We start from the raw sequence: 16,688 nt of genomic DNA on the forward strand, positions 1-16,688 counted from the left end.
GGCTCTAGGCTGTGAGTCACCACCACCACCAATATTAATGCTCTTACTGATTCACAATGTCAGTGGAAGCTCATTAGTGGTAATACAAGAATCAGATTCCGCCGAACTGATAAAAAAAGTAGACAGAATCATATGCTGTTTAGGGTTATGGCTGCAAGAAAACCAGGCAGTATGTTTAGACACGTTCTCTTCCAGATGAGAGTCAACTGTAATTAAATGAACAGTCATGAACATAAGTGTTCCTTCAGGAGGTTTATTCAGTTACAGTATATTTTCCATCAAAGCCACAGGGTATCTCAGATTTGACCTCACTTTCTCCTTTAATCCACCAGCATATTCTAAGTCCAATCAAGAACTGATTTTGATATAAAGCAAATTAGGGAAAGGGCACAGTGGGTCTGTCCAAGTGGACTGCTTTTCAAGGTGCTTTTTCCAATTAAAAAACACCTTCCAGAAAGGAAAGATGTTACTTGCATTCTTCAGTTTTTCCCTAAAGGCCCCTCTGAAGGCCACTTGTGCAAAGAAACACTAAGATGCCGCGCTCAGTGAGCAGGAGTGGGTTCGAATGCTCTGACAGCTCCCGCTTGTTCGCTTCACTGGCAGAATAATCTAGTAGAGAAGCCAATCTGTACGTGTGTAAAAATAAAAACAAAAACGCAAAATAGGTCTTTCTGGACTTGGCACCAGAGCCCCTAGGGTCAGGTCCTCGTCTGCAGAGGGAGCCTGAGGGCCAGCTCGGTCAGATGCCCCATGTCTGGGTGTTTGCTTCGCTTCTTGATGTATTCCAGAGTTTTCACCTAGGAGGAAAGAGAAAGACTCATCTCCTTTCTGGTTCATAACTCTCAGGGCTCCAACAAATCAGCCGTATCAGGAGCTCTGGCTTTTTTCTTAGCAGAGAAGGGAGGGGAAGAAACCAGCAGTTTTTAAATAAGACTCCTTAGATTATAGCTTGCTCTTAAAATCACCAGGGATGACTGGTGTTTTCATACATGTGGTTTTTATTCAGAGGGAATTAATTTTTAATACTACTCAGTGGTCCCTTGGTTCCAGGGCCAAACTGAGGATACTGAATCCCTTGTAGAAACTGGTGTAGTATTTGCATATCACCTACATACCTCCCCCTGTATATTTAAATCATCTCTAGATGACTTAAAACACCTAATACAATGTAAATGCTATGTAAATAGTTGCCGATAGGTGGCAAGTTCAGGTTTTGCTTCTTGGAAGTTTCTGGAATCTTTTCCCCCCTGAATATTTTTGATCTGTGGTTGGTTGAATCTGAGGATGCCAAACTTGCAGATACGGAGAGCCATCTGTACTTTGTAGGGCCTGGCACCTTTCTTGAAGGGGAGACTGGGGCTGTTTGATGTCCAGGCCCTGATGTTGTGTTGAAGCCACTTGTGCCTGGCCAGTGGGCTTGCATCACTCGCCAGGACAGCCATGCTTGGTGGGCGTTGTGAGGGCCCCCACTCCCCCCACCCCTCCCCTCGCCTCGCCTCACCATGGTCCTGGTGTCTGCACAGCCGTGCCTCTGTGCCAGGTGCCACAGGTTGACGGACAGCTGGTTGAGCCTGTTGCTGCGCAGGTCCCCATGGGCCAAGATGCTGTTAAAGAAGGAAAGGCCCAACGAGCTCTGGCGCTTTAGGGCCTGATATAGAAAAAAGAGGTTACTATCTGGCACTGGGGCTCAGGCCCGGCCCAGTGTTGACACTGCCAGGGGTTCCAAGGCCAGCTCTACCAGGGATCTTCTGGAGGGCGAGCTGCTTAACCTCCCCGGGTTACCCCAGCACTGATAGGCCGTCTTGATTAATGCAAGTACAGGCGTAAACTGAACGGTAAGATACGTCTCTCACAGACGTGTCCTCAAGCCAGCCAAAGTTTCAGCCACTATTCCTGCCCTCTGGGTGCTGGTAATAAAGACCAAAGACAGCTCCCCGTGAATACTGCTCCCCAATGCCTGGTGCCCATGCCCAGCTTTTATAGGAACCATTAGGTATTCTTCACACCACATCATTCCTCTTTTGCTCAGTGATCTGATGTGAAAGGTACTCTCCAACAAGTAAAGTCTAACCAAAATGTCAGAGTAGACCAAACCTGAACCCCAGCTTTGAATGGTAAAGACAGAAGGGAAACTAAATCTCCAAAATGCAACAGGCCCAGGAGGAAAGATACCAGCTCCTGAAGGTAAACAAAGGCACTGGGGAAGGCCCAAGTCAGCAGGTGGGCCTGAGCAGGGGACCCGGTCAGATCACACATCTGTGTGGGTCCTGGAGAGCTGACGCCTGGGCCCTTGCTGGGTGCTCTTGGCTCGCGCTGCAGACATCAGTGCTGCCAGTATCCTTGAGTGTCTGCTTTGCTCCTTGGCAGCTAGTGGGTATGGGGTCCTTACACTGTGACAGGTATGAGCTGTGTGCTTTACACAGCTCACCTTGTTTAATCTTCACGACAACTCTCTGTAGGTAGGCAGGATTCTAGAGCTGGATCCCAACTCCTGGTTATCCAAACACTAATCTAGGTGCTACTGTGAAGGGACTTCGCAGGTGTGATTAAGGTTATGGACCTTAGGGAGATAATCCTGGATTATCTGGGTGGGCCCAATCTAATCACTTGAGCCCTAAAAAGCAGAGAAATTTTTCAGGCTAGAGTCAGAGACAAGTAGCAGAAGAGGAAAGCAAAGGAAAGATGACACAGAAGGGGAGACCAGAAAGATTTGAAGCATGAGAAGGACACGACCCACCACTGCTGGCTTTCAAGATGGTAGAAGGGGGCCAAGAGCTAAGAAATGCAGGCAGCTTCTAGAAGCTGAGAACAACCCTCAGCCAACAGCCAGCAAGGAAACAGGACCTCAGTCCTACACCGTATGGAACTGAAGTGGCCAACTCAAATAAGCTGGGAGGTGGATTTTTCCCATTGCCTCCTGGTAAGAACCCAGCCAGTCAACACCTTGATTTTGGCTTTGTGAGTGAAACCAGGAGCAGAGAAACTGGCCCAGCCAGCACCAACTTCTGACTTACCAAACTGGTGAGATAATAAATGGGGGTTGTTTTAAGTTTGTGGTGACTTAAAGCTGTAATAGGAAACCAATACGCTCCCATTTTGCTGATGTGGTCAGAAAGCTTCAGGAACTTGCTCAAGACCACAGCCAGCAAGTGCAGAGTGAGGATTTGAGCTCCAGTCGTCCAGTTCTGGAGCCTGTGCTGGTACCCACACCCTCCCATGTCCCTTCCCAGTTTATAAGATGTCCCCATAGACCCATGGTTACCATCACATTAGGCATCCAGATTCTGAAGAAGCTAACAGATTTGCCCGGTGCAGCTACACAGGTTTACCCAGGGAAATAGGAACAATTTGATGTGGTTTAGACCAATACATATTTTTTTCCTGCTTTTTTCAAACAACCTACTAACTGTCCATCTGTCCATGCATCCTTCCATGTGTGGAGTCCACAGAGCAGCAGACTAGGCTAACTGCGGAGCCAACTTTGTTACCCCCTCCTGCCGCCCTCTCCCAAGTGAGGATTTAAAGTCTTCTAGTGGAGAAAAAAACAACGCAATAAAACTGCCAAGGAGCAGCTAAGAATGCAGTTGGGTGAGGGTGGCTGAGTGACGACAGTGAAGAGACTCAAGCCCCCTGAATTGAGCCTGCCTAGACAGCGGTCTGGACCAGGTGACCGTCACAGAAGCAGCTGGGCCGACCGAACAGCACTGCTGTCAAGGAGTGGGGTCACACTGTCGGGTCCCAAGCCTGCAGGCACAAGCAGGGAAGGCTGGTGGACTCATTAACTGGCTGGCAGCTGCCTGCTTTGGGTTCCTTTGTTTAATCAGACAGTGAGCTCTGCCCCAGTCGGGAACGGGGGAGAGACCATCCAGTGGGTTCCAGCCCATCCTGCTCGCCTTTTCAACTGGCTCTCATCTGATGCCTGGGGAACAGGAGGGCCCTGGTTTCTGCTCAGATCTAAAGGACCAAGCTAACAGAAAACTCTCAAATCCAACTATAAGAGTCTCCCAAGAGAGGCCCTTTAACTACATTTCTTTGAAGCAAGGGAGAATTTTTAAAAGTCAAACAAGTAAGACAGTATCTTACTGGTTATTTCTCTATTCTGTATCTTCTCAAGCATTTTACTCTGAAAGCCCAGTTCGCATGTGTTTTAAATGCACAGCCCATTAAAAATGAGATCATTTAGAGACGGGTCTGGGGATGAGCAGGCAGGCAGCCGACGTGCAGAGACCCAGGAAACTGAACACATTATGAGAGACCAAACCAGGGCCTTGAGCCCCTCTTCTCCCTACAGAGGTTTTAAATAGAAAAGAGCTTCTTTTGTTTCTTTTCCTAGGGGAATTGTCATTTGCAGGAAGTTGTAACCGTCTGGCCTGGTTCCCAGCCTCACCACACCCAAACAGTTTCATAAAGCTCCTGACTAGGGTAGGGCTGGCTCCTTCACATGCAAGTACAGGACAATTTTGGAAGCAGGGCTGATACCAGCGCTGCGAGATGAGACACTCAGCTCGGGCACCAGCGTTGGGCTTTCACAGCGCCCAGCTTGGCTGCGCGGCAGCTTGAGAGAGGTCTGAGCGCTCCGGGCTCTAGAGGCCTCCGCTCCCAGGGCCGCCTGTGCCGAATCTCACAGCATGCTGTTAAAGTGAAGGATGACATGTTCCATCTTAGCTCAGTCCACCCGTATTTTTTCTAATAAATGTGCATATATGGGCAGACATTTTCAGTGAGAGTCCCTGGTATTTATGTGAGTTGAAATGTACTTCAGAAGCTTTCCAGCCCTGCTATTCTTTCCGAATTATTTCAGACTCGTTATTACGGTCAATGCCTGCTCCCCCAAGAGAAAGAGACAAATGTTAAAATAGTTCCAAATTATATGGTTCTGGGCTCTATTTTTGTTGTGAGCCTGGAGGTCCTAGACTGTGGTCATTGATGCTGTCAGCAGCCACCTCTGATTGGACCCAGCCTGTCGCGTCAGAGTGAAGAAATGCATTTTCAAGGCCCGGGGCACATGTTTCTTGGGCGCGACCGTCAAACACACAGCCCTGCTCTGGCAAGAAGCTAGAGCCAGAGCCCTTGGCTGTAGGGATCAGGGAAGATGCTAAGAATCCTTCACAACAGGGGAGTGACCAGTGCAAGCTGAAGGTGAAGGACTCCATTTCTCCTGCAGCGTAATGAGGGCTCTCTCCTGAAAGCTGCCTACTGCAGAGACGAAGTTTACAGGCTTTCGAAAAAGGCCTTTCAGTTGGAGGAGGGGAGTTACCTCTTCTAACACTAACTGGTTTGATAAACCAGTTCCTGAAGAAATTGGGGTTCGGATGCTGCCCCCTCCACTGACAGCCAGTGCCCTCCAAGCATTAACTCCCCAGCATTCTACAGCCCTGCAGCCTGGGGGCCCCAGGGTCAGTGGGACCCACCCACAATCCTCCCTCCCTAGAGAGGGCGCTGGGAGGCTCTTGGGGCCCCCAGGGCAGCAGTGGTTCCGTGTTTTCCATCTGCCCTTTGGCCTGCTAACCTTAAGGCTGGCCCTGTGTGCAGTGCCCCTGACCTCGGCAGTGGCCACTGGGGAATGGACTCTGGAAAGAATCCCACTCGCTCCAGGACCTGCTTGAATACCCTGGGGAGAATGGGAACGTGGGACATACATGTATGTTGTGTGTGTGTGTGTAATATTCTCATGGTTTCTGTGGTGGGGTGGGGAAGCGGGGAAGGGCAATGGTGGCATTCTGTACAGTCCTGGAAGTGAGTAAGAATTAAAAGTCCAGTTTGATCTTATTTTGTCTTCAAAGGATTTAGTGGGGTGGGGAGTAGAGAAGCAAATCCTAAAAACATGAGACTTGAGGTTTGGGAAGGAGGGAGCTGGGGAAGCGTGTGGGCAGGAAGGGGAGGGCTGGAAAGCCACTGGGAACCCTGCAGTCCGACATCTGTCCTGGGTTTGGGAAAGGGAATTGGAGGGGGTGGGGGGTGAGTGGCAGTGAGAGAAAACAGGAATCTGCCAACATGAGATCAGGAATGAGCTGTCAGTTTCTTTGGAGTAGTGAAGAGCAAGACTGGTGGGGCTGGGCAGACGTGGAGGCAGAAGCCTGACATGAGCTGCCCCAGGGGAAGGACGCGGAGAAAGGTCAGGCACTGGCTTTGACTCCAGAGTCACTGCCAACCTCCCCACCCTGATTACACAGCAGGAATCAGCCTTAACACAATGTCCACCAAGCCTGAGTCAGAGCTACTGGGATCCAACTGTCACCCACATGTTTGAGCTGAAGCTGCAAAAATGGAGTAACTGGGGAAGGGTACCAGGTGGTTATTTAGATCATACTATAATTTGGAAATTATTTTGAAATCAGTCAACCATCTATCTATATGGAGAATATGGGAAAAACTGCTCTGAAAAGGCAACGGCGCAACATCTGATAAATATATTCTGTGGATCAGGGCATGGGTTCTAGAAGATTGCCTTGACCACATTCCATAGCTACCACTCTAGGATTCAGCTTCCTCATCTGGAAAGTGTAAAGGGATAACAGCTGTTCCCACTCATGGGACTGTTGTGAGAATTAGAGGAAACCACACACGCAAAGTTCTCCACACTACACTTACGTATAAGAAAGGCTGGGATGGGAATTTCCTGGCTGTCCAATGGTTAGGACTCTGAGCTTTCACTGCCAAGGGCCCGGGTTCAATCCCTGGTCGGGGAACTAAGATCCCGCAAGCTGTGGGGTGCGGCAAAAAAAAAAAGAAAAAGGCTGGGCAAGCATAGCCTACTATCATGGTTGGTCAACAACCGTATGCCACTTCTTAAAAGGTAAGTGGTAAGGCCTTGACCGAGGAGGGTGATGCAGTGGCTACGGATTCACGCCTGGGGATCTGGGTGGGAACCCTGTTCTGTCACAGCCAGAGGAAACCAGGAGCTCTGGAAACCTCTCTGAGCCTTGATTTTCTTTTCTGTCCAAGGAGAATGAATGCAGCACCTACATCACAGGGCTGTTGTGGGCCTCAAAGAGCTAAGGTGTGGAAAGTGCAGGCTGTTACTCAACATGTGCTGATTGAGCACCCGCTGTACGCCAGGTTCAAGGTGAGGATGCCGGGGTGAGTGACAGATGGATCCCAGAGACCCTGTCTCAGGCGCAGGCAGGTCTCCGAGACCCACGTCTTGAGGTCCCGGCCACATGGAGCTTACATTCTGGTGGGGGAGGCAGGCGACTGAGACGTGAACACACAGAGCATTTCAGAGAATGCCCGAGCGTCACAGGGACAGTTCAGAGGGACGCAGGAGTGTAGTGGCTACTTGACACAGGGTTCAGGGAAGGCCACTCTGAGGAGGTACTTGAGCTGAGACCCGAATGATGAGAGGGGTGGCCAGGGGAACCCTGGGGAGGCGCAGTGCAGGCAGAGAAAATGGCGGGAGCAAAGGCCCCGGGGCCCTCGATGAACAGTCTTCACACAGGCGCGTTACCCTGGACGAACCAGTGTCCAAGCACCCGGGGAACGCGTGCTTTCAGGGCAAGCGGCGGGGATGGGGGCGGCAGGGGCACCTACCTCGTCCTTGGCCAGGGTTTTCAGATGCTCCAGGATCTCAGCCAGCACCGCCTCGCACAGCTTGTTGTTCTCGGCCAGAAACTTGGAGTCTCCCCCGTAGAGGCTGTCATTGGAGTCAACTGATGGGAGGAACCAGAGCAGTGAGACATTCCCAAGCCCAAGGCCAGGGAGAGGCAGCCGTGGTGTCAGCAGGTGGCAGGAAATCAAAGCAGGGCAAATGGAAATGGCCAGAATTTCCCACGGGCTTGGGGCCTTGGGAATCATGGAGAAAACACCTGGCCTTCCAGACTGGCTAAGCCAGAGAGCTCAGACTCTGAAGTCTGTCCCCTCCGGCCCTGCCATGGAGGGGGACAGCAAGCATCACCGTGACCATGAGAACAGCTGTCAATACTGAGCACCGGTGTGCCAGGCACTGGGCTCAGCGCTTCACAGGTGTTACTGTGGAGTCCTCATAACCGGCATGTGCAAGAGATGACAGATGGGGACACTGAGGCTCCGAGCCTGTCCCAGCCAGGATCCCAAACTGGGAGGCTCCCGTCAAAGCCTAAGCAGTCCCAGCCCCCTGCCCTGTCACTCCGCCTCAAGACCTGTGCAGATGGAACACAAGGTTCTCTACATCTTCTCGCAAACCTGAACCCTTTCACTAAAGTCCCCTCTCTCCTTGGGCAGCTCCTGTGACAGCCGCTGTCTAGAGAAAGAGCAGCTGCACGAACAGCCTGAGTTTGACCTCCCCCCTCCCTCCTTCCTATCGACCTTCACACAAAGCATGACCTCTGGGTAAGGAAGGAGAGGGACTCTACAGGGTGCTGTTTTGCACTTGGTTTTTTTTTTCACTTAATGATTCCTGGAGCTATTTCCGTATCAGCATATATGGATGTGCTGCTTTGCTTGTACTAGCTGAGCAGTAGTCCATTGTGTGATGGACCAGAATGCTTTTGGTTGGTCCCTCCTGCGGACACTTCAGTGGTTCTCTTTCTTTTCTTTCTTTTTTAGGGGGGCGGGCGGTGAGGGGTCAGGGCCAGGCTGCTGCAAAATCTTACCGTCTGTAAGGGAACCACAACCTCTGCCTTGCAGAGTCAGTTCTTTCCCTACATGCCTTTTCTCGCCAGATCCTTTTTTAACTGCTTTCACCCCAGCTCCCAAATGCCGACTTGTACGTGGCTGAGCATAGTTATTTCTGGTGTGAATGAGTGGCGCTCAGTTCACTGCAAAACCATTGGAGCACCCTCAGCGCTAAATGGTCAAGGAGAGGAAAAGTGCAGTGGCAGCTCTTATCGATGTTTCTGATCTGGTGGAGGCCTAAAATTTGGGCCACTGTCCCAGGTGCAGTGACATCTGATAAAACAGGGGCCGTGCAGGTGCCTTGTGGGGGGGGGCGTGGCTGGGCTTACACAGCCATGTACACACAGTGCTAATCCAGTTCATGGTTTAGAGACATTGTCAATAAACCGGTTCAGCTTAGCTCATCTGGGGGAAGGAATGTGGTTTGCTGTGCTCTTCTCGGCCCAGCTCATCACCATCCCTAGGATCCTGTCTCCTGGGCATATACAATCAAAAAGGGATGATACATATGAGATCACAGTAAAGCCCATGAAGTTCTGTGATGCAAACAAGAGGTGACACCACAAGCGAGGGACACGGGGCACCCGTTTAGCTTGCAGATGGGTGAGGCTGAGAGTCAGAGCCACAATGGATAGCCCCATTATGGTCAAAGTCACCAGCCGTCTGTCAGGGCCTGCATAGAATTATTCCCTGTACTGCTGGCAACGAGCTACAGAACCAGGGGATCACGTTAAACAGGGATTGGCCATGAAGACAAGAAAAGCCAAGGTACAATGTGCAGGGATGGCTTCTGAGCTTTTAAGAAATTGACCCCTCTTAGGGTCACTTATAGGAAAATTGGCAAATACATCAATGTATCAGAAATACATCTAAATGGCCTATAATTTTAGGGAAAAAAAAAGTTCAATTTCACTAGTGATCAAAGAACAGAAAACTAAAACCACAGAAGAACTTTTAGTACTATCAGATTAACAAAGGTGAGAAAGAATACCAGGTTTTGATGTAGGCCTGGGTAAACTGTTGGTGGGAGTACCACAGTTTGGAAATCAGTAAGAAAAGCCTTAAGAAATGTCCACTACCACTTCACACCCATTAGGATGGCTGTTATTTAAAAACAACAACAACAAAGAGGAAAATAAGAAGTACTGATGAAGATGTGGAGAAACTAGAAGCCTCATGCATCACTGGTGGGGATATAAAATGGTGCAGCTGCTGTGGGAAAGCAACTCCAGGATCCAGCAACTCCAATGCTCAAAGGACTTGAAAGCAGAGGCTCAAACAGATACATGTACATGAATGTTCACAGCAGCATTATTCACAAGAGCCAAAAGGTGGAAACAACCCAAGTATCCACTGACAGATCAACAGATAAGCAAAATGTGGTTTAATGGTTTATCTAAACAGTGGCATATTATTCAATCACAAAAAGGAATGAAATTCTACTACATGTTACAACATGGATGAACCTTGAAAGCATTATGATAAGAGAAATGTGCCAGACACAAAAGGCCAACTAGGGCTTCCCTGGTGGCACAGTGGTTAAGAATCCGCCTGCCAATGCAGGGGACACGGGTTCGATCCCTGGTCCGGGAAGATCCCACATGCCGTGGAGCAACTAAGCCCATGCACCACAACTACTGTGCCTGAGCTCTAGAGCCCGCGAGCCACAACTACTGAGCCCGCACGCCTAGAGCCCGTGCTCCACAACATGAGAAGCCACCACAATGAGAAGCCCGAGCACCGCAACAAAGAGTAGCCCCCGCTTGCTGCAACTAGAGAAAGCCCATGTGCAGCAACGAAGACCCAACGCAGCCGAAAATAAATAAATAAAATAAATTTTTTTAAAAAGGACAACTATTGTATGACTCCACTTATATGAGGTACCTAGAAGAGGCAAATTCATAAAGACAGAAAGTAAAATGGAGGTCACCAGAGGCTGGGGGGAGGGGGGAAGGGGGAAGTTATTGTTCATTGGGTACAGAGTTTGTTTGGGAGGATGAAAAAATTTTGGAAATGGATAATGGTGATGGTTGCACAACACTGCAACTATACTTGATAAAACTGAATTGTACATTTAAAAATAGTTAAAATGGTAAACTTTATATGTATTTTTATCACTCTGTATATTTTACTCCCCCAGAAGAAGAAGTCTTAGTACAGAAAAAGGTCAGATCTTTGACTTGGGAAAACCCACTCCAAGGGATTTATCCTAAGAAAATCATCCCCCCAGTTGCACAAAGATGCATATATGTGGTATTGTTTCATCATAGAGGACAATGTTCATTGTATGTTCAATGTATGTTCATTATAAATGTTGTGTATAATGGTGAGAGGAGAAGCAGTGGAAATATCTACCAAGAGTTTTGATTAAATGCTCTGTGGCATTAGCATTAAATAAAATACTATGAAGACAATAAAAGTATATGATCTACAGTTGTTAACTACCATGTACTACACTATACTATACTACTGCTACAATATACTATTACTGAAAGATATTTATAATACACTGTTAGTAAAGTGACAAACCAGTATACCTATATACCACACACAGACATATACAGCCATATATTTCCTAATTTATAACTTCCTAGGAACCAGTTTTTTCAATTAAAAAATTATTATTTTATATATTTCCTGTAATCTGTCTTGAATCTTTTGGGGAATGGTACAGGTATAAGCATGTAGTAATTAACTGATTGACAAAATAATTTCAGGGATGCTTCATGTACATTTCTAGTTGCTATTTCAAGAATAACTCCTTCTACTTCAATAAAATTGTACATAATATTCTTTTAAAATTCTTACATTTATATTTAACTCCCAATTAGGCATTTGGGAAAAATATGAAGGAGGAAGAACGACACTATGAAATGTATTTTTTAATGAGCCATTCTTTGCTTATCTTTTTCCAAATAAATTACTACTGAGTTTCTAAGTGGGGAAAAAAAAAAGAATAACTCCTTCTTCTTTTATCCCCAGCTTTTTACTTAAACAAATGTCAAGGCTGTAGAACAGTGGGAATAGCAGTACATTGACACGCTGCCTCTCTCTCACCCAGCATCACCCGTTGATGCTGTTTTGCCACTTCTATGAAGCTCTCTCGCTTGCTCTCTCCACACTCTCACGTACACACAGATATATACGTCATTTATTTTGGCTGAACCATTTGTAAGCAGGTTGCAGACATACTACTGCCCGAGAACGAGGAGAACAGCTGGTCTCCTTGCTCCCCAGCTTCTCTGTCCGCATGAAACCTCTACTCCGGTTCTGAACTGCCCCTTTGTGGGGAATGTTCTGGGAGTGCTCTCCTGGGTCGGCTGCTGGCTTTGTAGTTGTTCCTGTGACACAGGTTGGTAGTGAATTGCCCTGAGCTGCAGGCATCCGTCCCAGGATTTCTGAGACAGCTCTCGCTCTGGCTGCTGTGTTTCAGCTCCTGTCCATGACGTGGAAGACAGCGGTCATTCTTGTAAGAAGAGAAAGAATTTGATTCAGCCGTTCACCACCATCCGATTTTGCAGGGTGGCAAAATGCAGCTGGTAAAGGAATTTCTCACACCTGCTGCTGAAGACTAGGCTAGTTCCTGGCATAAATCTCCAGTCTTACTCTGAGATGGAGTAACCTACTCTCATTAGGATTAGCCCAGCAGCAGGGGAGAAGTGAGATGGTCTAGGACCACCTGTGGCCAACCACCCAAGCTGCAGGCATCCTGCCCAGAGGGGTCAGAGGCGTGTTCAGAGCAGGCCGCTCACACACGCAGAGCACGGACTAGGTGAGGGCCTGCTCTGCGCCAGGTTCCAGGACCCAGAGACGTGGTGGGTGGGGAACGGGCTGACCGGGTCCTGCCCTCACAGAGCACACAGTCCACAGGAGGTGCAGACGAGCAAACGGGCAATCACTACCGCATGGGCTGCGTGGCAGGAGAGGGCGGCCTGGCGGTCCCAGGATCCTAAAACCTAGGCTTGGGATGGAATTATAGAATCAGTGAGATCCAGGCTGAACCCTGAAGGTGGAAAACTCACAGAGAAAGTGAAAAACGGGCTCAGAAGTGGGGAAAGTGTTTCCATGCTAACACTTGGTGGTGACGGAGGGAGAGAAGCGCAAAGTTGACAGAAGTAATTTGGCCTGGCCAGAGTGTAAAGCAGGCCTGAGAGTCCAGACTGGCGCTCACAATGGGGTGAAATGAGATCCCTGGCAAATGGCTACTAAAAATAGCCCAGGATCTCTGCATCTGTCTGGCCCTGGGGTCGCAACCCCAAATGCTTCCAGGGCCTGGCAGGTGACATGGAGGAGTGAAGGGGCTGTGCCGACTCGCCACGGGCCCCTGAGTTGCACTCTTCCAACTAGACATCTGCGTGTTAAATAAACAGACATTCAGTGTCGGGAGTGCCCTGCCCTTCCACAGCAAGCACACTCTCTCGCACGCTCGCGTGACAGCACTGGAGTTTTGGCTCCAGGTCATTTCAGAACAGTCTCTTCTTATTCATCTGGAAAGAAAACAGCCAAGGCATCCTTCGTAAATGCAAAAAACAAATCTGACCCCCGTTTTTCAAAAGTTCGAACCTTTGTCAGCGCTGTCTAAAGAGCTGCCTCGACTAAGAAAGAGATGGGAAAATGGAGCCTTCACCCCTGCAAAGCCTCCCGGGGCCCCGGGACTCTCTGCTACGAAGACAACTGTCAGGTCACAATTGTGCACCCAGAGTAAACAGCTGGGCCAAGAAGGCAGCAAAGAAAACCCACCCTTCTGTTTTCATCTCTAAAAGCTAGAAAACTAGACTCCACCTGTCAAACACAGCTACGCTCCCTGTGCTGGCGCTCTGGCTCCTACAGTCCGCCCTGCTGTGCTGTGTAGACAGGGGATTCAGTGAATCTGTTTAAGGAAGGGAAGAGCGAGGAGAGGGCTTGCTCCTCTCATAGGGCCCAGGTTTACAGACCCACTTCCGGAGCAGCATCTGGTCCTCAAAAGTTTCTCTGTTCTGAGCCCCCTGCGTGCCCTGCACAAGAGAGGAAGTAAAAATGCCAACGAATACAGGAAAAGCTCACCCTCATTAGCCATCAGAGAAATGCAAATTACACTCATCAGAAGAGGCAAAATGAACAAGACTGACCATATCAAGGGAACAAATGGAAATCTCATTCATGCCTGGTGGGAGTGTAAACTGGTATAACTATTTTGGAAAACTGTGAGACACTACCTACCAGAGCTGAACATAAGCAAATCCCACCAGCCAGCATTTCCACCCTGGGCATATACCCGAAAGACATGAACCCCAAGAGTTATATATTCAGGAATGTTCACAGCAGCACTCCTCACAACAGCTCAGAACTGCATCCACAGGGGAATGAAGAAATTCTGGTATAGTCACACGATGGAATACTATGCAGCAATGCAAAAGGATGAACAACAGCTACACACATCACAGAAGAATCTCACAGACGTAACACAGTGAAAGAAGCCAGACGCCAAAGAATGCTTGCTAAATGAGTCCATTTACGGAAAAGTCAAAAATTGGCAAACTAATCTGTAATGTTAGAAGTCAGGAGAGCAGTGTACCTGTAGAGAGGAAAGTGGTGGTGCTGAGCGGACAGGGGCATACAGGGGACTTCTGGGGAGCTAGTAATGTTTGATTCCTCTATCTGGGTGGTGGTTACTGGGTGTGTTCACCTTGTGAGAATCTGCTGAGCTTTATGATTTATTGTATGTATGCACTATGATATACTTTAATCAAAATATTGTTACTTTGTAATCAAGGAGGCAGCATAATGCATGTACCACAGTGAATTCCACTCTGAGCACTAACTGGCCCTGAGCCCTGGAAACCACGTGCTTGGTAAAACCATGTTGTCTTTCGGTGTCTCCCCTTGCTTGTGTGTAAAATGGGGACACAAATGCCCGTCCTCCTCATAATGCTGTCAGGATTAAAGGAGAAAGAGGCCCATGGAGTCTGGTGCCGAACCTGGCACACAGTAGGAGCTCAGATCGTGGGAGTTAATCATCATTGACACTAACCAGCCTCCCCAAGTTACATCTTTACGTAACCTTAGCCCCCAAATCCCAGCCAGAAGAAGCCTCTGAGAGTTATAACAGGAGGCCATCCTTAGCACTGCAAATTTGTTCCCTAAAATATCCAAGTGTAGAGACAGTTGCTTAAACCCTGAAGTATTCATTTACTGGCCAAATCGCTTTTAACAATAGGGCCATTTTTTTGGAAACCAAAAATCGGAACTGAGGCTCTGAGAAGCAGGAAGATGCTTAGGCTCAGTGGGCAGAGGTCTGGAATTGGGACTGTCCCACGTTGTGTCAAGGACATGAGGAGGCTGCTCCCAGACCTGTAAGAGCGAGTTCAAGACGGCTGGTTGCATGTTGGGGAGCAAGGCCATCTCCTTCTTCCAAGCACCTGCTCTAAGGGTCCAGGTCAGGACCCACATGAAACTGGTAAGGAACAGGCCTGGGATGAAGGTCATACATGTGCATATGTAATCACCATTCTAGGTTATTCTGTGGCACACCCAAGACATCACTGATCCAAGAGAGTGCTTCTCTGAACTCGTCGGTTTGCCAAAATGATCTTGGATGCTTGTTAAAGATACAAATTCTCAGGCCTCTTCCTGGGGATTCTAATTTAGAAGAGACAGATGGGGCCCAGGAACTTGTATTCTTAAGAGCTCCCCAGATAATTCTTACACTGGGCAAATTTATCAAGACCCTGGACTAGAAGTTCATGGTAGGTAAAACACAAGGGGATTAAATAAAAGAGACAATGAAAACCCTGCACTTGCTGTTCAGAAGTTCAAACACAGTGCAGTCTGGTGGGGGGACCCACCTACCTTTGTCTACGTGGTAGAGATAGGTCTCCTGGCTCATGGCGGACAGCAGGTGCAGGACACAGGTGTAGATGCGGATTTTCTCATCACTGTTGTCCTCCCAGGTGTAGTCCTGGATCACGTTGAGCAGCTCTCGAACAAGAAACAGGACCCCGTGTTCAGGATGATCCTAGTGGAGGACGAAAAAAAGGATAAATAATCGTAGATGTGAAGCAGGAGGAAAAAAAAAATCAAGACAGAAACCCAGGTCCCTCCCTTTAGCAGCCGTAGAGAAATCAGAGTGCCAGCTATGGTTAAACAATAGAGAGAAAAGTGACACAACGTTGTTAACTCCACTAAACAACACGCTCCCGTCCGGGGAGACAAGCTTTGAGAGCTCTGGGTCGGAGCAAAGAAAGCAAAATTACCTGTCAGTTTAATGGGCTGTTTCCAAAATTACAGCCTTGCTCTTATGTCCATAACAGTAAAAAGCCCTGTTCTTCCAACTACAAAAGCTAGATTGCAGGTCTTGTTGCAGACGGCACAGCAGAAGCCACCTACCTCGGGTAAACCCCCAAATGATCACTCTCACCACCAAAGGCACCGACTTTAAACACAGCCTCACTCTTTAGGGCGTTCAGCAACATTAACAGCTGAATTGAGGATCCTCTCTTGGGAGAGGAAAATCCCAACAGTCAGTCACAGAGCTTATAACAGTGTTTCTCAGATGCTAAACTGAACCAGTGCTGGGATGCAAAAAAGTCAGCAGCTTCAATTCAGTTCCAAAAAGGAATATGCAAGGCTTCCCCGGTGGCGCAGTGGTTTGAGAGTCCGCCTGCCGATGCAGGGGACGCGGGTTCGTGCCCCGGTCCGGGAAGATCCCACAGGCCGCGGAGCGGCTGGGCCCGTGAGCCATGGCCGCTGAGCCTGCGCGTCCGGAGCCTGTGCTCCGCAATGGGAGAGGCCACAACAGTGAGAGGCCCGCGTACCGCAAAAAAAAAAAAAAAAGAAAAAAGAAAAGGAATATGCAATGCAGTGGCTCCCCTGCTGAATGCTCTCCAAAGACCCCTCCTTCCCCAGCTCCTGCTGCCATCGCCCTGCTGACCCGGCTGGTCCACCTTGCCCCTCACTCAGTCCAGCGCCACCTTTATGGCTCCTGGGACCAGCTGGACCGCTCAGGGTCCTGGCAGGACACAGAGGACGCGCTCACCAGGGTTAAACAAGGGTGGTTCAATGCAAGATTATGAGAATGAAGAGAACTAGCGAGGAAAGATGAGGCATCCGGGGCCTGG

The 16,688-nt window shown here is 48.8% G+C and overlaps 1 protein-coding gene across 1 annotated transcript in view; it reads right to left on the reverse strand.

Annotated features, from left to right (window-relative positions):
• Positions 1 to 239: 239 nt before the first annotated feature.
• The window catches only part of VPS35L (VPS35 endosomal protein sorting factor like), a 125,362-nt gene continuing 108,913 nt past the window's right edge, over positions 240 to 16,688 (reverse strand). Inside the window, exons 28-31 of the mRNA XM_060077719.1 lie at positions 15,421 to 15,586; positions 7,531 to 7,649; positions 1,502 to 1,648; positions 240 to 797 (exon numbers count right to left, since the gene is read on the reverse strand). Of these exons, the coding sequence (XP_059933702.1) occupies positions 699 to 797; positions 1,502 to 1,648; positions 7,531 to 7,649; positions 15,421 to 15,586 (531 nt within the window). The 3' untranslated portion in view covers positions 240 to 698. The remainder of the gene's footprint in view (positions 798 to 1,501; positions 1,649 to 7,530; positions 7,650 to 15,420; positions 15,587 to 16,688) is intronic.

This window comes from Mesoplodon densirostris, chromosome 16, assembly GCF_025265405.1.
Source record: "Mesoplodon densirostris isolate mMesDen1 chromosome 16, mMesDen1 primary haplotype, whole genome shotgun sequence".
NCBI classification, from domain to species: domain Eukaryota; kingdom Metazoa; phylum Chordata; class Mammalia; order Artiodactyla; family Ziphiidae; genus Mesoplodon; species Mesoplodon densirostris.